We start from the raw sequence: 27,603 nt of genomic DNA, 5'->3' as shown, positions 1-27,603 counted from the left end.
GCGGAACCAAAAAAAATTTGTCAACCATCATTCTGATGTTGAATAGCTCTGTTGTATAATAATCATGATACTCCGTGGGGACTATTGGGTGATAATCTGGCAAATTATCAAAGACGTCCCTCCAATTCGTTGGCGTGAAGCTCGAATTGTATAAATTTCTAAGAATGATATCGGAGAAGGGCGTTTTTTGCTGTTGTAAAAAATCCTATCTAGATGGGGGAAATCCCACAAAAAGCTTTTTCATCCCAGGCTCCAAAGAAGACTTTTTCTTGTTATTCTGGATTTTTATCGAATAACTATTATTATAATTGTTATTCTTGATTTTTATTGAATAACTATTATTGGGGTATTATTAGGGTATACAAAGGCCTATACTAGGGCTTACACGCAACATAGCGACTGTTTTTTTTGTTGAACTATTTACAATAAATACAATAAAAGCAAGGATTAAAATTTATCTAATCTTGTAGAAAATTGATTCAGCAATCGTATAAAGTTATGTGGGCATGGCTAAATGTTCTATATAGCTAATAATATTCGACGGAATCTCTAAATTGAGCAATATGGTGTCCAATCCTTGCCGGAGAACTATTAACCTATTAAAAGCCAAGGGGGTATCTCAATTTTCCACCGAAAACAATGAAAATTTAATGATGTTAGCGCAGTTCAGGTGGAAATATAATTGTTTTTTTTTTAAGTTCAGATGAAAGATTGCATGAATCTACAAGAAGAATTTACAATCGTTAATATTTTACGCCATTTACCTCAAGTAGTTGAACTATTTAAATAGGGGGGGCTTTAGTGGGCTAAGGTCGGTTTTTCATCATACTAGAGGCTATTGTTGTTGAGAACCAACATTGATTCAAAAATAATCAAAGTCAAGTATTTAAAATAAGCCTGTCGAGTAGAAAATAGAATCATCAATCGTATAAAATTATGTGGGCAGGGCTGAGAGATCTAGATAGCTAGTAATATTCGACGGAATATTAAAAACGAGGAATATGTATAGTATAACTTGAATTCGTCAGTATATTTACGGTATATTTTGAAAATGAGACGGTATATTTCGGTATATTTCTGAGGGTCATATATTTCGATTGGTTCGACTGGTTGGCGCACTTTTGGTTCGGTCGGTAAACTGGCTCCACGGGCTCCAACCAAATAAATACTTTACGCGGACCGTTGTGGCGTCGTCGATTCTACGGTCATCGGATTATGCGTTCTGCGTGCGTTTAAAAATTAAAAAGTAATTACTGAAAACCAACACGAAATATCAAATGTGGCAAAAAATTAACTTTAGCCTCCCCCACGGTTCCATTCCCCCCCGCTGCCGCTGCCCCACTCTGATTGTGCAAGTGAATGTATGTAAAAATGTGAGAGAAGGCAAAAAAAGTTACACTACGTGCGCGTAATAAAAAACGAGGCCGATATGCACGAGGAGGAGTGAATGGGGTGGGGTGGTGGTGGGCGGCGGTCGGTGCTGAAGGTGGAGGTGGAGGTGGCAGTCGTCGGCAGACTCCACCCGCACCCCCCCTCTCCACCACCGAAACATATAATATACATACATACAAAAATCTACCTATCACTTTGGCCTGCTCCCCCGTTGCTGTTGCTGTTGTTGCTGGATGTTGACGGCAAGGTTTTTGGTTCGGGTGGGGTGGAGAGTAGGAGGTCCGCCCGTTGGGCTTCCCTGCTTTAGTTTCGGTGAGGGGAGACAATCAATAAACACGCTTAGCCAGGCCCCAGCCCACAAGCCTGTTGGGTCGGCCGATGACGAGCTTAAGTGTGAAGAGTAGGCCAGGGAGAGGGGGTGGGGTTTGCGGAGACTTGGCCCCCGTGCGCATATGATTCAAATGCCGGTTTTGAACGCAGGCCGTCGGCAATATTTCGGATTGGAGTGGTATGCATTGCTCCAGCTATACACTATCTATATGATCTCTGATTGGCATTGTGAGGTCTCTAATCAGATTTACACACTCACACTCACATTCACCCATTCACGCAGCAGTTGAATGTGTAGATGGAAATTAATTAATTAACTGTTTGCGTAATTGAATGAATTGAAATTAAAAGTGAAAGATTAACGGCAGTGAGTGTGAGTGTGGGCAGGGGTGAGGCAGCGCTCTCACGAAAGTAGCATATTCTCAGTGCGTGTGACCCGAAAAACGGCAGTGTGCCTCACCTTTTTATAATACACCTTAAACGTGTGTCTTAGGAGTGTGTGTATTGCTGCTATTGATGGCTATCGCTATCGAATTGCAACTCCGCAATTGGGTCAGGGGCGACAACTACTTAAATTGCCAATAGCCGGCGCAATTGATACCGAAACTCGAAAACCAAGTCTTTGTTGGCCTGTGTAGGAGTTGTCGGGCCAAAAACCCACACCCACACCCACACAGTCGGCAAGTGCAAATAAACAGTACACACATACATGTGCACATAAAATTGCTATAGCAAAACGAAAATGCCCAGAGAGGAAGATAAATATATGTACTCGAAATGTTTACTTAAGCGAAAAGTTATTTCGCACACACGAAATGGGGCAAATAATTAATTAAACAATTATATGGCAGAACATGTTCAAAAAGAACACACATATCAAATAAACAAATGAGAGAACGTGCAACAGCACAGCAAATAAATCATTGGGCACCGATACCACTCCAATCAACTTAATTACAGCGCTCTCAAAGAGAGCACTTAAATTTACAGAGTTCGTCTCGTGGTTTTTTTCCTCCTCCAGCATCTGTACATACATACATACATACGTGTATGTAACAACAAAAGTATTAGCAAACACGATAACGGAACGGTAGACAAAAAGAGAAGCATTAAAATCCCAGCAAATACGAATTTTTCAATCAAATCTAATAACAAATTTCAGTTGTTGTTGCTTTTTGTTGGTACATCAAAGTCAATATCTCGAAACTCGAAAACGCGATTCCCGGCCAGAATTGCCAAAGCAATAGCCTATCCACACCCACTGCCACCCACTCAAAAGCAACAACAACACTAAAAGCAACAAAGACAACAACCGCAACGAGAGAGTAACAAATTAAATTTGGTTTTAGCCATAAAAAAAGCAGCAAACAAGAGGCCAGAGAGAAAGAGGAAGCCCTGAGACAAGAGTGGAGCAGCCGAGTAGCAGAGGAGCGAAGAGCAGGGAGCAGAGAGCAGAAGAGCAGCAACAGCAGGAGCATCCATCAGCAAGTGGCAGCCCCAAAAGAAGCCGTTTCAAGCAGCCCATCAAAATCCGTTACCGTTCCGTACGACGCGACGCGACGCTCGTTCCGTGGGGGAAACCAGCAACAAAGTCAGGTGAGTGCTCCGCCCTGCCGCCCCGTCGCACAGTACTCGAGTGAGAGGGTTCCGTGGAAAGGTTGAAGAATGGTGTGGGTAGGGGTTCCGTTCGGTCTTGCTTTTTGCTGTGTGTTCCCGTTTTTCACTTGGTTTGTCTTTCTCCCTCTCCCCCCTTTCTCTCTCTCTCACTGTCTATCTCTCTCCATTGTACGCGATTAAATATTTTACGCGCTTATCAATTGCTCAAGGGTTGGCATTGGTTGATAAACAAATACAAATGAAAAAGCAAGCAGCAATTAAATAAAGCAGCACTCACGGCAGAGCCGTCTGCTTGTGGTGCTTCAGGTGCAAGGTGGAAAGGTGGAGTAGAGGAGCGAAGGCGATCCGTGGAGTAGAAGGAAAGACAATTCTAAAACGAAATAACATAGTTGTATAACAGATCGATGTACTTGTATAATAGATAAAGGCATAGAAAATATAATCATATATGTATTAAGCTGTGTATAACATTTACGAGTTATATGCCTGTATAACAGAGGTATTCTTAAGAAGTATAACAGTTATATTTGTGTTCCTTTAACTTTTCGGCACTGTATAACAGATATAAAAACAGGATACGATTCAAAGCTTACTCTATTTTTTGCTGTGTACTTTTCCAACACTGTTTCTTCGCTGCTTTCGCTGTAATTAATTCCATTTTGTATACATTCAGCATTTTCACGAACAGAACAACTTTTACAACAGCTGTAGAACTGTCCCAACGACAGACATCGCATCCATCAACAGAAAAAACATACAATTTCTAAGCCAAATTCAATTCAGAGTCAAAAGAAGGGCCAAAGAGACAGAGCGCTGGGTATGGGGGGTAGGGGAAATGGGTAACTTTTGGGGAGGACTAACTTCAATGCGTATCCGATTCAATGGCCTGGAGGCGAGGCTTGTCCTTCCATTTCCATTCCCATTCCCTGTGCTCTGCTCTCGATCTCTCCGCATCGAACGAGAGTGAAGGCCCCTCCCATTGTCCCAGCAGATTCCTGTCATGTCCTCACGTTTCCTGGACCTGTTAAGCTTATGGGCTGGCTTACCATTGCGACTGCTCCTGGCGCTTCTCCCCCTCATTTGGCTGCGATGTTGGAGGGCTCTACAACGGGGCTTATATCTCCCTTTATTGATTGATTTTCCTATCATTTTCAGGAGGGGCTCCATTATGGGCAGTAGTTCAATGGGCAAAGCTGTTAAAATAAAAATTCATCAATAATATTTGCCCAGCGACCACCCATTTGTATGCAATGGGAAATGCTCTAAAAATAAAAACACAATTTTAGTTTGTTTGGCTTCCTTCCTTCTTGGGCCGTAATGAAAAAGTTCCAACTTTTCCTACAAGCTGGCTTAAAGGCATTCACATTGACAGGAGGCACATGCTCCGTTTCGTTGGTATCCCTTTTATGTTTCTTTCAATGCTCCCTCCCCCTCTCTCTCGTTCTCTCTTTCTCTCTGTCTCTGCCACTGACAAGGGTGAGCACGTGAAAAACTCATCATGGAACAAAAAAAAAGGTAAAAGCCGACAAAGAACCGGCAACAGAATGAAACGATTCTTTATGACATTCATCTTTTATTTTGTTTTTTTTTTTTTTTATTATGGCCCAAGCAATTGCCAGCGCATATTGTTTTCCCGTTTCTGTTTCTGTTTCTGATTCGCAATTAATTTTTCACCACCAAAAATAGAACAGAAAAGAATTACAGATCTATCGCGTAAATAAACAGAAAACAGAAAACACGCTGCACATGAACTGGAATTTTGGCTGGAATTTGGGGCTTCCACCTGTCCAATGACATCAAGAATTAGCTCCGTGCCGTTACCGCCGCTGCTGCTGCATAACTTTTAAGTCTAATTAGACAGGAGACGGGGACAGGGACATGGACAGGGACAGGGACAGGAGATAATACCCTGCCGCGTGACGTCAACTAAACTTTTGACGGATGTTGATAAATTATGTGTAAATGTTCGTATTTTGCGATTTTTGATTTGCGAAAGTGAGTCAGTGGCGCACTCCCTGCCCCCCGACAAAAAAAGTTACGGCGCATAATTTGGCGTTTTCTTCATCGCAAAGTGGCCAAGAAATTTCGGCCTAAATAAATAATCATAATTTTGCTCAAAACCAGCCCCGGCCCCGCCCGAAGCGAGAACGAAATGAAAAGAAATATTCACACAGTGAAAAATTTAATTGTTTGGCCAAATGTAAAGAAAAACCGAATGAAAAGAAACGTTGAATATACAATATATATGTATGTATATTGTATATTGTATATTGTATGTGTGTGTGTTCGTGCGAGTACATCCAATAAAAGCAACGACCTTCGGCAGAGGAAAAAGAAAAAAAACCACCCCTCAACAATGGTCTCGTTCTCCTCCTTTCTATAAATCGCATAAATTGTATGTACGCCAAGTGGAGGTTCCAGATTTGCTCTTTCCTGGTCTCCAAGTAATTCCACTTTTCCTCCAGTTGAACCCCCAAAAATTGCTGTGGCAATTAGCATGGAAAAATCGATGCGAGACAGCCCCCAAGAATAAGACACATTATTAGCGGATAATTGCTGGGAGGATTGCTGCAGGCACCACTGGATTATCCCATAATATTCAGAGATGTCCAGAGCCCATAGGCCACCATAGGGAATCCCTTATTTCGTATTTTGTATATCCCAATACCTTTGAATCCCCATCGGAATCCAAGCTTTTTTCACAGGATTTCAAATGTCAATCTTGTTTCGTTTTGTATGCCAAATGGGATTTACTTGCCATGTTTACAGCAGTCTTCAGAGCTCATTTGATTACGAACAAACTTGGAAAGTTTTCTTTTAGTTTGTTTTGATGCTGCTGCCGCTTTCGGTTAAGATCCTTTCCAACTAATTAAGAAGGGCAACCGCATATTTGGCTCTGATGCCTTGGAGAAAAGTTTTCCCTTTCCTCTTTCTGTGTGGGAAACTTATCTTATTTCTCCCCACCATATAGTGTATGGATGGGCGCGATAAGCTCCCAAGGCACGTGAGGGCGCGACCTATTATGAGTTGACAGTGAATCGAAAATAGATTAAGTGTCGGACAGGCACTGGCCCTGGTCAATATCGTTTGAGAACCAAAGCCAATTAACTTACAATACCATCAGGCAGACGGGCAGCCAGGCTATTTATCCCATTCGATTCGAGTTCTGTGTTTGCCTTCAGGGGGGGCGGGGTGGGGGACTGTCTGTCGACTGTCAATATGCCAGAGATGTCACCCCTTGAGACCCATGTGGCGCTGTGGCGCTGTGACGCTGTGGCCCTCTGGCGCTTTGGCTGTGGCTGTGGTGACAGCTCCTCTGTTTGCCAGACAAAAGTGAATAATTCTGCACCCATTTTCATTTTCATTTTCTTTTTCATTTTCATTTCTACTCAGTTTATTAGTCGTAAATTGTGATTTTCTTGCAAATTTTTGGGTGGGCTTTTTCTTTGTGCGAAGCTCGTAAATTTCTTTGTCTTTTGTATGGAAAATGGAAAAGGCAGCCCACGCGCTACATATATCATACATATGTATGTATCTTTTAATGTATCTTTCTTGTGTGTGTCAGCAGACAGAGCCAGAGAGAGATTCATTAAAAGTGACCCAGTGAGTCGGTTCTTTCGGTTTCTATCGTCTGGTGACTGTCTCAATCTTAAATCTCCAGTGGCGCTGATAAGCAGACTGACGCATTTGCCTGTTGACTTGGTTATATCTAAAGTCTTGGCTTATCATATACATATATGCAAAATGGGCTCCAGTTTGATTCGATGACGCCTTTCCACCGTCCACCGTCCACCGACCACCGACCTGGCCGTGTGACACCTGCGCTTCCAATACCAATCTACAGCCAAGCGATGGTGGAAATGGCTTCCACTAATTAGAAAAACTTTTCTAGTATGATGGCAACTTTTAACTTTTTGTTGATTGCAAAACTTTGCTTTTTATAGTCGGACAATTTCGGGTCGAGGGGATAGGGTCTGAGTGGATCGTAAGAGAGAAGTGAATGGGGATGCGGATTTGGATGTTGTGGTTGATGTAGAGGTGTCATAATGGACTGACTAATGGCCAGGGAAACCTTATCTGGTGGTTGCTGTGGCTGTGTCTTTATCTGTGTCTGAGATTTGGATTCCGTCTCCCTCCACACACGCACTCCGGCACCCCCGGCACTCCCAACACTCCCGGCACAACGCATCGCTGACGAAACTTTGACTTTAATCGATTTAACAATTCTCACCCTCTCCCGTCCCGTCCCACCATCCTTCCTCCTGCCCCAAGGCCCAGTGGCTGAGCTTGTCGTGTGGCCCACAGGCAAACATCAAAAGTCAAGCAGCAGCAGTCGCAGCTGCGTGACGTCAATTGGAGCCACAAACGCAGGCGATGGCGAGTGAAGACGGTGGCGATGGTGTGGTGGGTGGTGCCAGTCCCCTTGCTATTGTTTGCCCATGTCTTATTCGAAGTGTGGTCAAAAGAGCGGCCCACACACAACCAGGGACACGGGCAAAAATACACACACACACTCACCGACACACCATAATAAGAGTAAATTACTTCTAATAGCCCACGTAGCGAGTGTGTAATCTATTTTGAGTCAACGTACACTTGGCTTCATACATACATATGTATGTACATATGTACAATATGTACTTATAAGGTTAACCTATGGTTTGTCTTTTCCAAAGTTGGTAAGTCTTTTTTTGTGTGTGTGTGGGCAAAATATGAAGGGAAAAAACCAACAGCAAACACCTCACTTTTAAGAAAGTACAGTAACGTCTACAATTGCACTGCTTGAACTGCTTGTAATACGAATACTTGCCAGCGTTGCCAGATGTAACAGCGACTCTGCCCATCGCTTAATTCGGAGAAAGATCAATTTATCCTTTGAGCCATTTACAAAATTGATGTTTCCCGCATGTCCTATGGATGTTCTATGTCCTACTAGAGGATCTCTCGTCTCTGCGGTAAATAGGAAAGCCATCGGGAATGTCAACACTCGAGTGACCTTTGCTAGGGAATGTGTGTTTCCCCACACACATGGACTACGGGCGGCCACTCTTATATCCTAATTGATATTTTAAGGGCTGTCTGTCTGTCCGGCTGGCAGTCCCTTTGGGCCAAGTTTGCCAAGCAAATGTCGTGTGGAGAGCTCTTCATCGTGAAAGGCTCCTGCTCGACTCGACTTTTGGGGCCCGAAACTTAATTTGATTCCCTTGGTAGCTTGAGAGGAGACTCTACTCGACTCGACTCTGCCCCAAGCAGCGTTGCAGGCAATTTAATTACGAAATACTCGTATTTATTCAGCAGAGATGCGAAATCTGTTTTTATTATTTAATCCAATGCACATACACGCGTACTTGTGCTCTCTGCTCTCTGCTCTCTCCTGTCTCTTGTCTGTATCCTTCGTGAATCCCTTTGATAATATTATTTTTATGCTTTTTGTCGATTTTTGTGAGTAAATTATTTTTGTTTGTTTAAGTTTATTGTGGCATGTCCTGGCTCTGCTTCTTATATGATTTCCTTCTATTGTTGTGTCTGCTTCCGCCCCCTCTATAACCCCCTCCTGGGTGTGTTTTTCTTTTTCTCAACTTTTTTGTATGCCCCCCATCTGTCCTTTTGGCTGGTTGTCCCTTTTTGCGAAAGGGTTCAAGAACTTTGATTCATTGTCGAGCGACAGAACGTGCCTTAAAGTGAGTCTTAAATTCTCAAAGAGTCCAACTCTTGTCGGGATTTATGGTCTCCCTCCCCCCCTCTGTCTCTCCTGCCGCACTTCTACTTCATTGCGCAATGAAAAAGTTTCAGGGGTCGGGACTTAGTGCTGGGTTTCTACCCGGAAAAAGTTGTCCAAATTTTGCCACGTGTAATGTGGCCATAAAGCCAGCCGCCAACCTTCTCGTGGCTCCCAAAGAGCCCAAGTAAATTTAATATTTTCCAAGGCAGCAGCAGCGGGAGAAAGGTGGAAAGTTTGTGGGTCCCTGCAACATGTTGCACACCTCCCATACAACGATACAGATGCAGATGAAGATGCAGATACAGATGCATGGCATATGCGACCCATAAATAAACATAATATGTCGCTTCTGCTCCCATTTGGCGTTGTCTTTTATGAGACAGCGGCAGGCAAACAGTTTTTTTATGCACACACCAACATATATACATATACATATATATATTTACATATTTACTCGGATATTTGTGTGCGATTTCTCTGGCCCATTGTTGTGGCGCGCGGGTTCGAAACGAACGATAAACTTTTCCGTTTCCCGAATGGAACTTTGTTTAAAAAAGTTCTTCAACAGTTTGTCTCTCTCTCTCACTCAAGATTATATTAGCCAATTGTTTCTCATTTTCATTGATTTCTTTCTGCATCTGTACACATATTTTATTCGTTTATCCATCGGGATATATCCACAGCAAATTAATTAAATTTAATAGCTGCTTAATGCGATAATTTGCCAAAAACTTTCCCCAAATCTGTTGCCAATTAAATTATCAAAAATCATTTCAAATATTTTCCCACTAAGGATTTTTCGGGCATTTGAATAATCGGTGAAGAACCTTTCCGTTTGACATGAATGCTAATTATGCCATTAATTGAAGTCATTTTTCAATGTGCTCTGTGTGTGGGGCATGCCTCGCGAGTGAGGCCCCCATAAATTTACAGTACTCGGCATTTAAGTGCGAGAATTTTTAGAACAATTTGAATATCTAAATATGCATTTACTTGTACCCGTTTTCGTATTCGTATTCGTACTTGGAGCACACATTGCTGTCGTTGCTGTCGTTTCTGGTGTTGCCGTCGTCTAAATGGCCTCACATTTATTTATCGCACGACAAATGTCACTCGACCGTTTCGAATGGCTGGTCTGTCATACGTTTCCCGTACCCTGTAACCCGTAGACCTGACAGCTCTAAGGGTATGCTGGACTCGGGGGCTGTCTATCGCATTCGAATTACCAATTAGAGCCTTCTTTTTCTAGTGGGTATCCCAATGCCTTTATCGATTCTCTTCTGCTTGTTGTCTCCCCCCACCGCTCATTGCCTGATGGATTGGCATAGTGTTTTTTTTTCCATCGTTTTGTTTCGGCCACTGATCGCATCGGTAGTGCAAATCAAGCTTGTTTAAAGGACACTCCACTCGACGTCAGTGGCAGCCTTGGGGGCTCCTGCAGCTCCACTGCCACTTGGGCTTACGGACATGAGTCCTTCGCACTCGTTAGTCGGTCCTCCACCGGGCTGGCTAAGTGATTTCCAATGCAGTTTGGGCTGGAGAAAGTAATTTGCATAAATGCCAAGTGAATGGCAGAATGTTGGCCATGTCGTTGTCGGTGGCGACAATGGCGGGGCCCTCATGCTGTTTATCAAGTCCGTTGGCCAGGCCAAAAACTGAAGCACACAATTTGCATTTGTTTAGCACATTTTGCACATTAACCCACATGCGAAAGGGCACCGACGGCACCAAAGGACGGGGCCCTCTTCTTTTCCACTTTTTCGCTGTTGTTGTCTGCCACTTTTTTTTGTGTTCAAGGCACAAAACATTGCAGCTTTTTGCATAATTATCCAGAAACAAGAAACAGTATACAGCCAAGTATTTCATTAGATATATGTACACATGTACCCACCATATACATATGTACATGTTTTGAAGTCTCATTGAAGTCGGTTTTTGGGGGGTAATTGCATTACTTATCCACATGTTTGCATATATTGTACATATCTTCATGCAATTGGCATTCGGCATGGTGTTGTCCCTGCGGGGAGTCCCTTTAATGTATGCTACCTTCTATGCGGATGCCACAAACCACAGGCATCGATTGCCAGCCCTCACATGCAGGTTTAGGGGGCTATTGGGGGGTGGGGTCTTGCCTTTGCTGTTGCCTTGCTGTAACCAGCAAAGGTCATTACAATTCATTAGAACTGAACCATAATCCTCCTTGCAATGGAACTCATGGTATTTCCGCATCAATAAACGCTTCGATTAAGTCCTGTCTGCGGCCAAATCGACTGCTAATGGAAGCTAAGCAAACGAGTCGAGACTTTAGCACATTTCAAAGAGATTTGCTCGAGCAGTGGATAGTAGGAGGTGGTATATCAAACACAATAAATTATACTCTGAACGGATCAATGGAATAATTGCTTATAAAGGAAAACAACCAAACTATTGGGAGTTTGAGGATAATCTTATTGATCGATCTCGATCTCCTTGCATTCTCAACCTTCCCAACAGAAAAAGGCAAATATAAGCCAGATAGGAACCCCCGCCCCCCAGGCTCACTTGGACCTACAGGAGGTCCATTGTATTGCAGGTTAAGGGCAGTCCCTTCCGGAGGCTTGGATGAATTTGGACAAGGTCCCTGGCTTGATTTCGGGCAGGTCCGAAATGTCCGTGAGGAAAGCGGCCCCATTATCCGAAGACGACGATTTCCAAGGGCCGGACAATGGCAGAAGAAGTGGGGAGACTGATTCCTCTTCTTCCTCGTCGCTGAATATTAAGAGTCCTATACTTGGCACTAGGCACCACCGGAGTTGCAGCCCTTTCTGGATCGGCTGTAAGTCGATCCATTAAGACTCGAGCTATTTTTATGGGACACAAGAAATTCTCACCAAATAGGTGTTCCGCTACGAAGGCTTCGGTGTAAAAATGTGCCCCTCGGTCGGTGGGGCGAGTGGAGGGCTGCTAGATTGGGCCGCTAGATTGCATATCAACGTCCAGATACATCCCACTGCCTGTTGGTCAGCAGTGCCATTTCTCCTCACCTTAGGGCCCACCATTTACTTGGGTCTATTCGTACGATTAGTATAAATCGTAAGCCTGTTTATGTGTGAGCCTAATCAAGCCACTAGCCTAATTGTTAGCCACATGTACTCCCAGAATGGCCTGTCACCTGCCTAGCTCTCTCCCTCTCTCTCTCTCTCTCACCCCATTCGCTGGTGGTGTTGTTGCTGCTGCTTTTGGCCCTTTGGGCTATTTTCTTCCCATTGGGCACGACCGGCAATCAATGCGCTAAACCGACTGTAACGCTCTCGTTACTGCCGCTATAGTTTTTTTTCTGTTGTTTTTATCTCTACTGCCATGTTGTTAATTGCCGAAAAACTCACTCATACTCGTGCTCGCTCTTTCGCATTGTTTTTTCAGCGGCAGAGGGAATTTTTATTTCCTTTGGTTTTTTTTGTGTTTGCCTTTGAGCACGCGCCGTTTAAAACCTGCCACGCGCAACAAATTTTGGCAATGTGCGACGAAGGTGGCTCGCCTGGAGATTGTTCAGGGGGGGGGAGGGTAATCGGGTTTAAAATTAAATGGAGAAAACGACAGGCACTGGCAGCAGCAACAAATGGAAGCATTTTCATGGCACGAATCCGGGGGGAGGGGTATGAAGGGGCGAACAAATGTAGATAAACGTTTTGTTACAACACATAATCGCTATTGCTGCAGATACACAGATACAAAGATACAAGCAGCGACAGTGGAGGTACACAAAGAAGCCCAACCACCCCCCCACCACCCCCTCCTCGGAAGATGTTGCCACTGTACACCATTTTGCTTTTTATGTATCCGTGGGGGTGGCTGCTTCCACCTTTAAAGCCGTAGCCGTATCGGAGCGAGAGAGAGAGGCAACATAATTGCTCTCTAATTTAACGCTAATGGACAACAATTTAACCATCCATCCAGCAGTTTATCATCCTGGCCATAATAATTGTAGGATGCGCTGCTATTGGGACTGTGCGTGGGCGTCTGCCAGTTCTCGCCTGAAGAATATCTGCTGGCCCTTAGCTATTTATAGCCAACAGTTAAGAGACGAGCGTCTGACGGCCAGAGAGCTTGAGAGATGAATGAGCATTGGCAGCGGCACTGGGACTAGACCTTGCCAAGTCCTGTGGCTCTTGTCCCCCGCTCATCCTTCGCTTGGTTTTAATTGCAAGCAACCACAGAAATTTGTTAATGATTTATCGGCTGAGGCTCCTCTTATCCCCAGAGATGATGCTCTGGTGTGCTCTCTGGAGAGCATTGTCCCACGTCCTCCTGTATCCTGGCCAGACACACTTTTCATGTGCGTTCGTTTCGTTTCGGGGCATGTGCGAGTCTCCTTCAAATCCAATAGATTAAATTTGTAATTGAATCGGCTCTAGACGGAGAGAGACCGCAAAAAGGCGACAGAAACGAGCGGGACAAAGCGGGGGGGCCAGACGTCAAAGGTTAACCGACAAGTCGTTGTCTTACAGGCAACTCCTTCTCCTCGCCAACTGATTTAAAATTGAAAACCAAAAGGCGTTGTACATGTGGCATTTTCCCTTGAGAATTTCTTCCTTTCAGGCGTTCGCGGGGCCGGGGGCTGTTAAATTCCTTTTGACAGCTTTAAGCGTTCCATTTCCATTCACGAACCTCCATCCATATGTACTTTATAACAAAGGGCATTTGGAATATGTGTGAGTCGGCACATGCCGCATCCGTGGCCCCTTCCTTGACGCCGTGCCTCTTATTACGCATACGACATGTGTTCCGCTGAGCGTTAATAAATCAATACCCAGGCAGGCAGGCAGTTGATAACCTTTTTACTAGAGCCAACAACACCTAACCCCCGCGAAAGGGCCTGTGGTACAGAAACTACTGAGAATTTGTGCCATTAAAGTTGCGTGACGAAGTGAAATTTGCCTCAAAGACTCGCGGGACTGTGTATGTATGTGCTGTTCATATAACTGGCATTTATAGGAAACGACCCAAAAGTCCCGAACCTTGCTCTCTCTCTGTCGCTGTCGCTGCTCTTTGCCTCATCATGTGGCGCATTTTGAGCTCAAGTGCCGGCGGCGCCCTGAAGTATGCCTTGAAATTGCTTTGATGTGGATGCGATATTTTGTTGTCACAATAAGCAGACACATCCATACATATATGAACATATCCTTCGTAGCATATAACGCCCCCGCCCCCCCACGACTCCCCAGTGGGGGGCTGGTGGGCTGATGGGCTGGCGGGTTCTGGGTGGCGCAGACAGGAACTGAAATGTCAACGAATATTAAGTGCCCTGTGCCCTCTCCGCCCCGTCATGATGCATTGACCGGAAGGGAGCCACATTTCAGGAGAGATCCCGCTGCCAGATGGAAGTTTCGAATTTGAAAATGTCAAGAAAGATGTAAGAATATGGACAGCCCAGACACGACACCAGGGATATGTTGGAAACTAAAAATTGCTTGAGAGAAGAGCGAAATGTATGAGCAAAATATGAACTGAGAAGAGAATGGTCGGAGATTGAGTTGAAACTGAGAACTGGAGGTCTCGGAAGCGTAAAAAAAACTAGGGGCTGCTCTTTAACTGATAATAAATGAAAGATTGAGGGGTTTCTAAAAATATTCACGGTGATATGACGAGTATTTTCCACCCAACAAGATATTAAAGATTAACCGATAAGGAAGAGAGAGAGGACATTAAAGAGGGAGAAGGAATAAGAGGTAGAGCGCAAAAGGAAGGTTCTACTGCGTTACCGACAGGCGAAGAGCGAGAGAGAAAGGAAGAGATTTACCGCGTTATGCGGTAGCGCCCCTCAGTCGGTTTAGTAATGCCTTTCTGGCTGGTATTCTCGTCAGGGCTTTGTGGCAACGAAGACGGAGAGCGGCCTAGAAGGAGGGTTGAAATTTATGCCAAAAGTTAGTTAGAAAAAGATACAAAGAGAAATTATTGAAAAATCGCGAAAGAAGCCGCCGGCATAGTGCCATTAATGCAATTCTGTAGATACTTTAATCAATGCCACAGATACAATTTGCTCTCACAGTTTCATTTTGCTTTTGTGAAGAGTGGAGTGGTGCAAGGGGCAAGGGGGGGGAGTGCTTTGTGCGGGAATTGCATCATAATTGGATTTTTATTTGCTCGCTTTGTATGCTGGCCGCTCTTGTGCGTATAAACACTTTGCATATCATAACCAATATGCATGCAAACATACATATGTGTGTGTGTGTGTGTGTGTGTGTTTGTGTGTGTGGTGGGACACTTTTTCAGGGGCAGAGATGGAAACAACAGCAACCGCAACAGGGACAACCACAATGGCACTGCACTTGGGCCCAGTTCCAGGTCCCGGTCTCGGTCCCGGTCCTGGCCTTGTCTCGTTATTTATTTCTCAACCATTATTTCTTGGAAATCTTTTTCCCATGCAGAGTTCTGTTCTGTTCTGTTCTGGCACTTAACCCCATTTCAATAGAATAGTTAGAGGGAGGGAGGGATGTGCTGTGTGCTGTGTGGGAGGTCAAGTGAGGTTCGATTGTGTGTGTGTGTGTGTGTAGGGCCTCTCTGTGGCTATGACAATGACCAACCCAACCCCCCCCATAGTATGGACATGGGGCATACATAATAATTAGGTCGCTTCAAGTACAAGTAAAAGCGCTTGTTTAAGGTCTACCAACTGTTGAATTTCGAGTTCACAGTGCCGTGCCCTTCCTTAATGAAGTCATTTTTTGTTGGTACCGCACAGGTGTCCCATTTCCCCATTTCAGAACTGTTGACGTAATTTGATAGCCCCCCCCCGCTCCATCTCCAAACAACAACAGCAGTTGGTCCTTCATTCTGGCCGTGTCATATGGTCATATCTCTCAAGGTTGCCGGGTTCTGTGCCTCCAAAGATGCTTTTGTCATTTGATATGCCAGCAGAGATACAGATACTACAGATAGAGCCAAAAGCTTACATTTATAGGGAGTTTGTGGGGCGGTTTCCATTGACAATTAGTTCTGGGAATACTGAATCGGTATGGATATGAAATTCCAAAGTTTCCAAGCAAATAACTTGCCCTAAAGAATGTTCTGTGCACCGTGGGTGGTGCTGTACGTGATGGGCGACCCGTCGGTCGGGCGGGCCACCTGCAGAGCTGCACTAAAAATGACATTAAAATGGGAGTCATATATGCCAGCACCGAGCCACCCACCGAGCCACCGATGAAGCCATAATCATTTTGATGGCAGTCCTTGGCAGGCTCCAGTCTGGGGCTCTGCTGCGGTGAGCTTTTCGCTGGTGGCGGCAGGGAGGGAGGCCAGAAATTAGTTGGGTTTAATCCCATGAATGCGTTGCACGGCTGCTGATGATGATCATGACGATGATGATAATGGCTGGCATAATAGTAGGTTATGGCCACGATGCGTGGATGGGAAGCCCGGACCGAAACTGAAACCAAATTACACTCGCACCCAGGAATTTTCATTAGGAAATGGAGACAAGGGAATGTTGGGGAAAATTCTAGCGGAAACAGACGGCTGCAGTTACTGCAAAATATTTTCAAATGAATTCCAAGTTCCTGCAGTTCCATATCTAATACAAATATATTATATACACTCTGCTCTTTTCAAAAGTAGATATTGCCGTGTGTGCATCCTTAAAGCAGAACTTCTGAGGAGAACTCTCTTCGGGAATGCAGATACACAGATATATCTGCAATCACCAAAGGAAACCTGCCACACAGAGAGAGTTCTCTATGTAGATATATATATGCATATCCTTTAAGTGTCCTTTACATCTATAGATGGTGCACCGGTACCTCCGCTGGCTCCGGGCTCTCCGGCTGCTGCGGAAATTGTGAGGAAATGAAAATGGTTTGGTTGAACTTTTTCTTACATTTTTTCCCCCCATCATTTTTTACACTTTTTTCCACATTTTCTTTCTTGAGCTTTTTCTTTCCCGTCCTTGACGGGAAGCAGGGGCGTAGAGGGGGGCATTCAGACAGACCAGACTCTCATTACTTGAGAGGCAAGGCGACTATTTATAGCCGTTTGTGCAGTGGCGTTTGCGTTGCGTTGCATTGCCGAGCATTGCGTTGAGTGAACCACCTTGACCCACTCTAATTGCACGTCTAAATGGCAGCCAGACAATGCCCAGAGCTATGACTACTCGACCGGTGACCAATCAGAGGCAGTGGCAGAGTGGCACAGAGCAAAAAGAGGCAACCGAACCGCTTTTTACGGCCACCGATACGGTGCCAGAGAGCCAGGAAGACCTGCCAGAGCTTTATATTAGTTTTAAATATTTATTTATTCCGCCAGGCCTTGGGCTGTGGCCCAAAGTTGAATATTAATGAAGTTAATTGAAAAACTTTGCACACAACAACAATGTAACAATATCCCGGAGCCGTACACCCATCCTTTCCGCAGCCACGAAAGAACCACTGCTCTCCGCGGCAGAAATTAGTTTACAAATTACGACAAATAAAATGTTTGCGGCCAATTGTTGAGGTGGAACCGACAGTCGTGTAGGAGGGGAGATCGAACCCCAGTGCCCCCTGGGGGCCAGGGCTCAATACGCAATTTACATAATTACGCATACTTGCAGGAAACTTATAAATATTTATGCTGTTTCTTCGAGAAATTAAGTTCTAAGTGAAAAATGAATAACAAAAAGGCACCGGAATATTAATTCTGTGATTTTGTGCCATCTTTTGGCCAATGCTAACAACAAATATATATTTTCCTAGAAGATTAGCTTTAAGCTGGCCAAAAAAATTCATAAAATAAACCATTTAGGGATTTAAATTACCATTATGGGATATGGGATATGATAGATGGATTGAGAATACCTCTAATGAGGGATTGGTTGGGTTTTGGACTACTCATTGTCGGGTTTTCATTCATATTCTTTTGTTTCCCTTTTCTCTATGCCAAATATTCTCCGGGACAGATATTTCCCACTCACTCGCTCGCTTTCAGCGAGATTCTCTGTACACACGCTCTCGCGAGAGCGAGTACAGCGAGAGCATAGGCAAACGGCAAGAGTAACGGACGGCCCACGAGAGGCACAGTGAGCAGGGAGAACAGGGAATGATTCAGATGTGTTACAACTCCACACGTTCATATTTACGTGTGTTTAGGTGTGCAGGTGATATCCATATCTGCTCTGTATGGGGCTCCAGCAATGACCCCGTGTACCCTTTGGCACCCCCCTCCAGCCACTCATTTACTGGGAAACCAAGCGAATTCGAATTTCTATACCAAAAAAGAACAAAAAAAAACACAGAATAAAAGTGAATTACTCGTAAATTATAGTGGTTGCAACTTGTTTTTTTGAGGGGCCCCGTGCAGCGACAAAAATTTAACATGAATCTCACGTCTGTCGCTTTTCGACGAACGACGAACAAGACCAAAATCTGAAATTGTGCAATGTTGAATCACGAGCTGACGTGGAGCGAAGGTGGCTATGGGGCGATGATGGGCAATGGCTGATGTCTGTTGTATGTGGATGGTGTGGGGGGCAGTGATGGGGAGCAGAGGTGCACAGGGCCCACGGCTGGGGGGCAATTTCCATCTAAATGGCCGACAGACATCAACGGGTTGACCTTACCCCCCGCGCCCGGATAGCCTCCACGTATTTTCGGGGGGTGTTTGATTGCAGTTCGTTGGCGTTGTCTTTGCAGGTGGCAGATGGCAGGCGGCAGGTGGCAGGAGAAGGGGCAGAGTGGAGTGACCACAATCTCTGGGCATATTGTAATCATCGCTCCACACACGATGGATTACCGAAAAGCCCTGCTCAGCATTTACTGTAGTTGGGGGGAGTGCTCGGCCTTCCACCGAACAGAAACCGAATCTATATAAACCGAATCTTATAAATTACAAACATTAATTGTATTTCTTGTGCTCTCGCTCCCACAGAGACAACACAAATATGTCGAGCGATTCGAGTCGGCGTATCCAGGTGCCCGAGGAGCTGAAGGAGGTCCTCTTGCAGTTCTCCATTGCGTATCTGGTGGAGCAGCCCCCGGATGTGATCGACTATGCCGCCGACTATTTCAACAAGCTGCAGGCCAATCGTCCGGCCCCAGTCAACCAGGATCACAGTCAGGATGATCAGCAGAGCCTCAACTCCCAGGATGGAGAAGGTGAGTGGGGCCCTTCGATGGCGTGTCCTGTCATCCATTTCTTTGCGTGTGCGTCGGCATTCCATGGGGGGGGGCGTGCAACATTCTTTCTAGGTTTATTTTTAGTTTCCATTTCTCCGTCATGCAATTTGTTGGCTGACGTCAGCAAAGTCAGTTTCAGTCGATGTTTTGCAAAAATCACCCCCCAGGAAAATGCGAATAAAACCCTGACCAACTCCGACAATAATTTTTTCATATTAGGAACATGATTTATGGGTTCTTTTTCTTCGGCATCACAAGAAATGTAAAAGTTTTTTCGTCTCCGTTCAGTGTAAACTTTGGTGCCGTGTATCTTGTATCTCTTGATGGTTCAGCACGTGTTCGGTGTACGGATAATTAGGCGCAACCTCATCTGGTCATAAATCTTTGGCCACCACTGTAGCCCGTATGGTTTATCTTGAAAACAAATTAAATAATGATGCTTTGGCAGAGTTCAATTTGTTCCTGTCTCTGCCTCTCTCTCTCTCAGAGGCTTTTGTTCACAGCTTCCTTTTGCGTGTTTATCTTCCGGTTAATCAAACACGCAGCCCTCGAGGGATAGCAGCAGCAGCACCATCACGAGGATGGGATGTCAAGTGGATCGAGGGGAGGTGGCAGTGGCAGACAGGGCAGGAGTGGCAGAAGTGGCAATGGCGGCTGCTGTTCCTGCCATTAAAAATCTATTAATTGCGCACACAGCCGCCGCCCCTAAAGAGCAGAGCCAACAGCATGGATGCAGCTCTCATTCCACAGATATACATGCATATACATATATGGCTACACATACGTGTGTACGTGTGTATACGTATCCTAGTTTTGATATTCCATTGGAGCTCGCTCCGGGTTCGCAGGAGGAGTTGGGGGGGAGGGGGTTGCTTTCGTCTCACTATTAAACCGTCGACGTGCCCGTGGCCCAGGCCAAGGGCTCTTCTCGTGCTCACTGAAGCCCTCAATATCTCTACGAGCTCTGCCTCAACTGGAGCGAAATTGACACGCAAATAGATTTCAATGGCTATGCCGTTACCTGCCCCTGCCTCCTCCCTGCGGTCCCTTGCATCCGTAATCTATTTTCCGCTTCCCCTGCTGGAGCGCTCTATATCGATTTGTGTCTGTATTTTTACGCTTTGATGTCTATTTGGGGATCAAGCTTTTTGTTTAAATTTCGTAGCTTTAAAGACGGCGGGGGAGACCCAAACAAATGTGCCCCCAATAAAGGCAGCAGAGGTGTGTCTTTGTGTGTGTGTGTACTGCCAGGAAAGGTGTGCCTGAGAGGTGAGACCATGAGCTCGGACCATGCAACATTTTATTAACACTCACTACAGGTGGAGCAGCACCAGCACCAGCACCAAAGGGACTCCACCATAGACAGGAGCCTGGGATAAGCTTCTGGGAGTGGGGGTTCTGGAGCCTGAGCGCGACCATTGAGGCATACTGATGAACAGCTCAGCCAGGGGCCTCAAACCACGCTTCATTGGGCGCACAGGGCGCATGACATACCCCTGGTTGGAAGGGTAAGGGGTGACGGTTTACGGGGGGTGACGGAGGGGGGGGCATTCATTTCAACATTATTGACATGCCAGCAGCGTTTTGTGGAAGGTCCCTGGGTATATACGTATCTCTGGCCAAAACCTAAACGGAAATTGCTGTGCCTCTCTGTCTCTCGCTCTCTGGAGTGGACCTCCTGTTGCGCTTAATATTAATCTGTATGTTTGCCATATGAAAAGCCAGAGAGAGAAAATGCCCATGTTAATCAAGACAAAGAGTGTGGCTGTGGCTGCGGCTGCTATTTATATTCCGAAACGACAAAACAGAGAAGGACAGGACAGAGGAGGCAGTTCCATAGATATGGACATAGAAATATGTATAAATAGATGAAAGGGGGGAGGAAACCACTTGAGTGGCGTGCTCTGTGTTGCCTACTTGCAGGCACTATTTCCGCTTTGGTTTGACGGCCCGTTTGCCTGTCATCATGCCACACAGTGGCTTCAGTGGCGGCTCCAGAGGTGGCACCGATGCTGCGGCTCTTGTGCCACAAACGGCACTGCCGCTGTCCATCAGTCACTCGGCAAACGTCAACAGGATAGCACCATACACACTCCGAACAACTGTCATTCAGCACCGTTGGTAGTACCGTTGGACATTCATTCGGTTATACCGTCAGATGAATGCTGTCATCGTTTGAGTTTGAGTTCTCGTACTCGTACTCGTCCTTGTTCTTGTCCTTGTGCCTGTTGCTGTCCTTCCAGAGTTGTCGCTGTCGTTCGGTCGGTCGGTCGGGTGTCCTCTCATTTGACTAATGAAATTAATGCAACCCGTCTCTTTTTTACTTTCCATTCTTAATTAAATTCCTCCAACTTGCCCAACAAGTGTGTGTGTGTGTGTGTGTTGGTGTGCGGAAATGGGGTGTGTGGTTGATGGGAAACTTACGTAATTGAAGTACTTTCATCAGTGCTTCCATTATCTAATTATATTTAAAGTTTGCGCGTGTGTGCGTTCGGGCAGATTAAAAAGAGAACTTTATAAAGGATGGATTTATTCCACTTCCACCAACAAACAGCAAAACACCTTTTCAATCCTTCAATCCCAGCAAACCTTGCATTCATTTTGTTTTTGCATTCTCGGGCTCGATTCTGAAAGAATGAATCTGGAAGCAATGGAAGAAGTGGGCTCTTTTCTACCCTGTCCTTAGTCCAACCACAAAATTGTTGAGCATTAAATCAAATCAAAATTCCTAAAACATCCACAACTATGGACTGAAGTGATGTCCAACCGAAGAGTGTTGCCTGACTGTCAGAGCTCTGCAATTGTCTTGGTGCTTGATGTCTGATGCCTGATGCCCGCACAATCCTGACAGACAAGACGCCACTCATGGTTTCCGTCTCCTCCTGCTCTAGCCCCTTACCCACCAGCACTCCGTCATTCCTGGTTTACCCGTACAATTTTTGTGGCTCAGTCGCTCGCACTCTGTGCGTGTCTGTCTGTGTAATTGCATCATTAAACCGACACTCCAGTTGGCAACTTGACACAAGAACGAGAACGAGACCGAGAACGAGATCAAGAACGACAACCGGATTGACGCTGAAGAGCTAAAGGATGGCAGTCAGTGGAAATCTGTAACTGAAATCGAATCAAGAGACAGAGAGACTCGAGAGCGCAGTGACTGACTTGTTGAAGGCTCAACCGCCTCCGCCTCCGTCGTCGTCGTCGCCGTCGCCGAAACATTCAAGTGCATAAATATTTATTACGCATTCGCCGCGTGTGACGGGAAAGCTAAAATAGTAGAACACACCGTGCATCTACTGCTCTGAAAACAGTCACCTTGGGCCCGCAAGCTGCACACACACATTATGTGCCTATATGTACCTCAAACAATATGTGTATATACAGATAGATACGTAGATAGATGTATATATTTTTTGTTACCTTTTTTTTATATCATAGTTATACAATATTTAAACGTGTTCATGCCTAACTGGTTTCTGTTTCTGTGTGACTGACTGACTCGTCTCGTCGTTACAAGTGATTTGAAATCGTATCTAAATTCAGAGACACGCACAGCCCCAAGCAACAAAACTGCAATTGAAAATGTCTACTCAGGTGTCTGGCAATTTATTGGCTGGTAAGCAATGGCAATATCCCCAATTTGGTTCACCGACAAAACAAAAAAAAACTCAACAAAAACAAGCCCCAAGCGGACAGAGACACTTTTGGTGTTGTGTTGTGCTGTGTTGCTGCTGCGGCTCTACAGATCGCATTCATACTATATGTACGAGTACGAGTACGAGTCCGAGTACTCTTATGTATATATAATTACTTGACAGCAGTTTGGCCTAGTCGCCAGCTGGCTCTGGCTCTGGCCCTTCTAAGAAAAGGGAGAGAGAGCTGCGACTGCAACTGAATGTTTGACAAGAATTCTTGTTTGCCTGGAAATCCCCAGATAGTAGAGGTCTATCCAGCATTTATGCAGTTTTCTGTCCCTCTGTGGCCATGAAATACGAAACACAATGAGTGCAATTAGAATTCCTGGAACTGGCACTGGCACAAGCAACCAAATACCTTTTCCGAATCTGATGTTTGCTCTGTGAAATGTGAGGTCTTCCCCACAGCCACTGCCAGTTTCATTTGAAATTTTAATTATGGACCCAACTGGAGCTGGAGCAGCACATTCCATGTCCAAGTCCATGTCCATGCCCATTTGGCCCATTGAGAGGCTGTCTATCTTTGCCACTAATTGGGGCAGCCATTATCATGGGATTGATTGAACTTTGATGCTGTTTAGTCGACTAATATGGGATTATTTCTGAATTGAATTTTACAGAGCCACCAGTTATGCAAAACTCACGCCGCAAATCAGTCTTCGCCGAGGCCTACGATCCGGAGGCGGATGATGATGATGAGGGAGCCACTGCCATATTCCCAAAAACAGATGAACAGCGTTCCCGTCTGGTGGAGTCGGTGAAAAATGTTCTCCTCTTCCGTTCGCTCGAAAAGGAACAGGTTCGTCGACTGCCGCACATAAATCATAATCCCCCGCGCAGAGCCACGGATGCTTAACCCGAATAAGTGTCTGCCTGCGGTTTCCCTTTGCGTGGGGATTATGCCACCCACAGACCCACTCTGTCTGCCTCTCACTAACAGCCAACTTGCTTGTGCGTCCTTCCTGTCTTTCAGATGAACCAAGTCCTGGATGCGATGTTCGAGAGGAAGGTTCAGCCGGGCGATTATATCATACGCCAGGGCGACGATGGCGATAACTTTTATGTTATTGAATCGTAAGTAAAACAAAACAAAAACCGAACCGAACCGAACAAATTTCCCATCTATCCTCATCAATGATGTATGTGTGTGTGGCAGTCATCATATTTAATTCAGGACTAAAGTTAAACAGAGATAAATGTAATCACAAAATCCCCCAAGCAATCCTCTATGGATGTGGGCTGTGTTTATACAGAAAGTAATTTTAAAGATACTTGAATCAGAAGAGGGAATTGTAGAGATTCGATATACATGCTTGAATACCATAGAAACAACATATTCTGAGAAAGATTGCAATACTTTAGCTATACGGAAAGATAAATACTAGCCATCTGTGAGATATATTTTACTCTTGTGAAGGCTTCGAGAAATAGCTAAATAGTTTGGCAATAGATGTTAGATGATATATCTATAAATTTAAACCTATCAAATGAGTTTCATTTACGCTGAAATGAAGCGTTCGTAGAATGAAAATGTACGAGACTCCCACTATTTCCCCCAATTTCCCGCCCTCTAAGCCAGCTATCATACACACTTAATTAATTTCTATTTGAATTGCAATTTGAATCGGCGTTCGATATGGATATGCCATTAATAGGCATTTGCATATTGATGAGTACTTAGTCACACACAGACGCACACGCACACGCACACAGCCAGAGACAGAGACAGAGACGTAGAAATAATAAATTGCATTAAATTCAAATGAATTTTTGCCCCTCAACCCGTTACTATATCTCCGCAGGGGCATCTACAAAGTCTATATTAATGACAAGCACATTAACACCTATAATCACACTGGACTTTTCGGCGAATTAGCGCTGCTCTACAATATGCCCAGGTACGTGGTTGTCTGTTTGTACCTCTGATTATGGTAAATTTTCCTCGCTGTCTGGACGACATTTATAATGTGCTAATACGTGTGTCTATCTTTAGATTATTTTAATATTGATTTACATTTTTTAGAGCGGCCACCGTGCAGGCGGAAACCAATGGTCTGCTCTGGGCCATGGACCGTCAGACCTTCCGACGCATTCTCCTGAAGTCCGCCTTCAAGAAGCGAAAAATGTATGAGGAGTTGTTGAACAACGTGCCCATGCTCAAGGCCTTGCAGGTGAGTGTTTGAGAGGCATTCCTTCGAACAGATACACGTATAACCATTGTGGTGTCCGCAGAACTATGAACGCATGAATCTGGCTGATGCATTGATCACAAAGAGCTTCGAATCCGGCGAACGGATCATCAAGCAGGGTATGAATTATGGTGTCGGCTGCATTGGCTTTTCTCATGCACTCTTTTCCACTCCTTAGGTGACGCTGCCGACGGCATGTACTTCATTGAGGAGGGCACCGTGTCCGTGCGCATGGATCAAGACGATGCCGAGGTGGAGATATCGCAGCTGGGCAAGGGCCAGTACTTTGGTGAACTGGCGCTGGTGACACATCGGCCACGTGCCGCTTCCGTTTACGCCACGGGTGGCCATGTCCGGCTTGCATGTGAGTGTTGCCGCGTGCACGGACGCCGCTTAAAGTTGATCCCCCAGCTACTCCTCATCCTGCCTTGGCTAATCGTTAATGCTTTCGTTTGTTTGTTCTTTGTTTTCCTGTCGAAATCGCCTCGCCTTATGCCCGTGTTGTGCGTGTGTGTGTGTGTTTCGTAGCTTTGGATGTAGTTTGCTTTGAGCGCCTCATGGGCAACTGCAATCGGTTGCTCCAGCGTGGCATTAGCGACTATCGCTACCTGGAAGAGGATCTGCGGGACTACTTTGACAATCTGCAGCTCAATTAGGCAGTAGTTTTACCTGTAGCCTTGACCGTAGCGTAGACTGCTTTTAGTGCACCATCATTATATTATGTTTTAATTTAATCTGAAATCTCCGTCCAGTCCTTGACACGGAGGCCTTTGAACGCATCATGGGCTTCCTCACCGACGTGCTCAAGCGTAATATTGTGATCTATGAGCAGATGTTCACCGAAATGGCCCGCCGCAACACCAATCTATAAACGATTGGCTTCGTTGGGCTCAGTTCAGTTCAGTTCAGTGAAGAGTAATCTTAATCCAAATTTATTGTCTAGCTTATCGATTTACAAGAATTATTAAAAATTTCCCAGTTCAGTTGATATCGAATCGTTTTCATTTCAAACGCACACAAACACGCGCATTTCGCTTGATTTATCCACACCACACCGCACCACCCAACCCAACGCACTTTTCCATACAGAGCACAAGGGCATCATGTCAGTGTCCGATGCTGAAACAGATCCCAAATGATTATCGGATCGGTAAGAGACGGATATACGAGTATAGATAGAAGGGGCCTGTGGTGTTGAAGGGTACACGATATCCGATTTGGAACGGGTTCTGTTTTAACACGTTCAAAATTAAGCACTCTCACTAATACCTCCTCAGCCCCCCCCCTCCAGCATGCTCTAAGTGTTTACCCATTGTGCCATGATCCGACAATCTCTAACTAATGTGTCCATCTTTTTTACCATTTGCATTTAGTCCTGGATGTCAGGGCATTCGAGCGTTTGCTGGGACCGTGCATGGACATCATGAAGCGCAACATTGATGACTACGAGTCACAGCTGGTGAAGATATTTGGTAGCAAAAACAATATCACCGATACACGATAAAAAGTCTGAACCACCAATAATGCAATCAAACAACCAGCCACCATTACCAACTATAGCTACGACTAAAACAACAACAATAGCAACAGCAACAGCAACAACAACAACAACAAAACCTACGAAGAACAACAATTGCAGGCTTCTTAGGATTTTAATTAGGATTTCAATTGAAAACAAATATGAGCAATACCACTCCACAACACACCACAGGAACAGACAAGAAACAAGCAAGAAAAACCAATCAACAAACCACAAACAAAGCACAAATACCAAACAAACACCCACACGCAAGGACACAAAAATCATTAAATCTTAATCGTGAATATTTAATTGATAATTGAAATTAATCTATAATAATATGCTAAAGATAAAGATAAAGATACAAGTCAATGATGATGATGATGATGATGATGATGATGATGATGATGGATACGATGTTGATCATGTTGAGATGCTTTGCAATGTTTCAAGATTATGAAATGAGATATCAAACAAGTTAAGAATTGTATTGTATGTACGAGTATTTAGCAATTGTAATTTGTAATGTAATTTGTATTCAATTGAGCGTTAAACGGGCTCGGATTCAAGCCACCACAAGAGAGGACAGCATTAGCAAACGATTGGCGGCTGTTCTACGGAAGCAATCTACTGTTAAATCTACTTATTTAAGTTTTGTTTATTCATATATTTTTATTTGTTATCCATTGATTTATACATTATTTAGTCATAGCGCACATATTCTTTCCTTGGCTGCTAACTAATTGATAAGCGAAAAGCAAATATATATCAACTATAAGAGCAAATTGAACACACACACATCAAGCAACAAGTTTATATCAGCAGATCGAAAGAGTATAAATGCTAAACACATATATGTACTGCATAGTACAATCTAACTTATTTAACTTTGAAAAATCAATCAATGTATGTACTAGTCTATACGTCGAGCAGCTGAGTGTTTCAGACCCCGAGAGAAGCAAAATATAGAGGAACTGAGTAAAACTCCCAATCAACTGAACGGAAAAACGCA

The 27,603-nt window shown here is 44.7% G+C and overlaps 1 protein-coding gene across 4 annotated transcripts; it reads left to right on the top strand.

The window, feature by feature from the left end:
- Positions 1 to 1,091: 1,091 nt before the first annotated feature.
- Positions 1,092 to 27,603, top strand: Pka-R2 (cAMP-dependent protein kinase type II regulatory subunit). Of its 4 annotated transcripts, XM_033378555.1 has the most exons (10): positions 1,092 to 1,246; positions 3,072 to 3,318; positions 18,941 to 19,167; positions 23,504 to 23,682; positions 23,857 to 23,957; positions 24,686 to 24,781; positions 24,907 to 25,054; positions 25,116 to 25,191; positions 25,251 to 25,436; positions 26,446 to 27,603. In XM_033378555.1, exons 3-10 carry the CDS (start codon positions 18,954 to 18,956, stop codon positions 26,574 to 26,576), a joined length of 1,131 nt encoding a protein of 376 aa, XP_033234446.1. In that variant the 5' UTR covers positions 1,092 to 1,246; positions 3,072 to 3,318; positions 18,941 to 18,953; the 3' UTR covers positions 26,577 to 27,603. The 4 variants fall into 4 exon arrangements, with proteins under 4 accessions (XP_033234446.1, XP_015039592.1, XP_033234445.1 ...); XM_015184106.2 differs by lacking the exons at positions 1,092 to 1,246; positions 26,446 to 27,603 and adding an exon at positions 25,601 to 25,743 and having other exon boundaries at positions 2,857 to 3,318; XM_033378554.1 differs by lacking the exon at positions 1,092 to 1,246 and having other exon boundaries at positions 2,858 to 3,318.

Source organism: Drosophila pseudoobscura, chromosome 3 (genome assembly GCF_009870125.1).
Source record: "Drosophila pseudoobscura strain MV-25-SWS-2005 chromosome 3, UCI_Dpse_MV25, whole genome shotgun sequence".
In the NCBI taxonomy this organism is placed as follows: Eukaryota; Metazoa; Arthropoda; class Insecta; order Diptera; family Drosophilidae; genus Drosophila; species Drosophila pseudoobscura.
The sequence above is the reverse complement of the archived record's forward strand: the minus strand, read 5'-3'. Positions and strand labels throughout refer to the sequence as shown.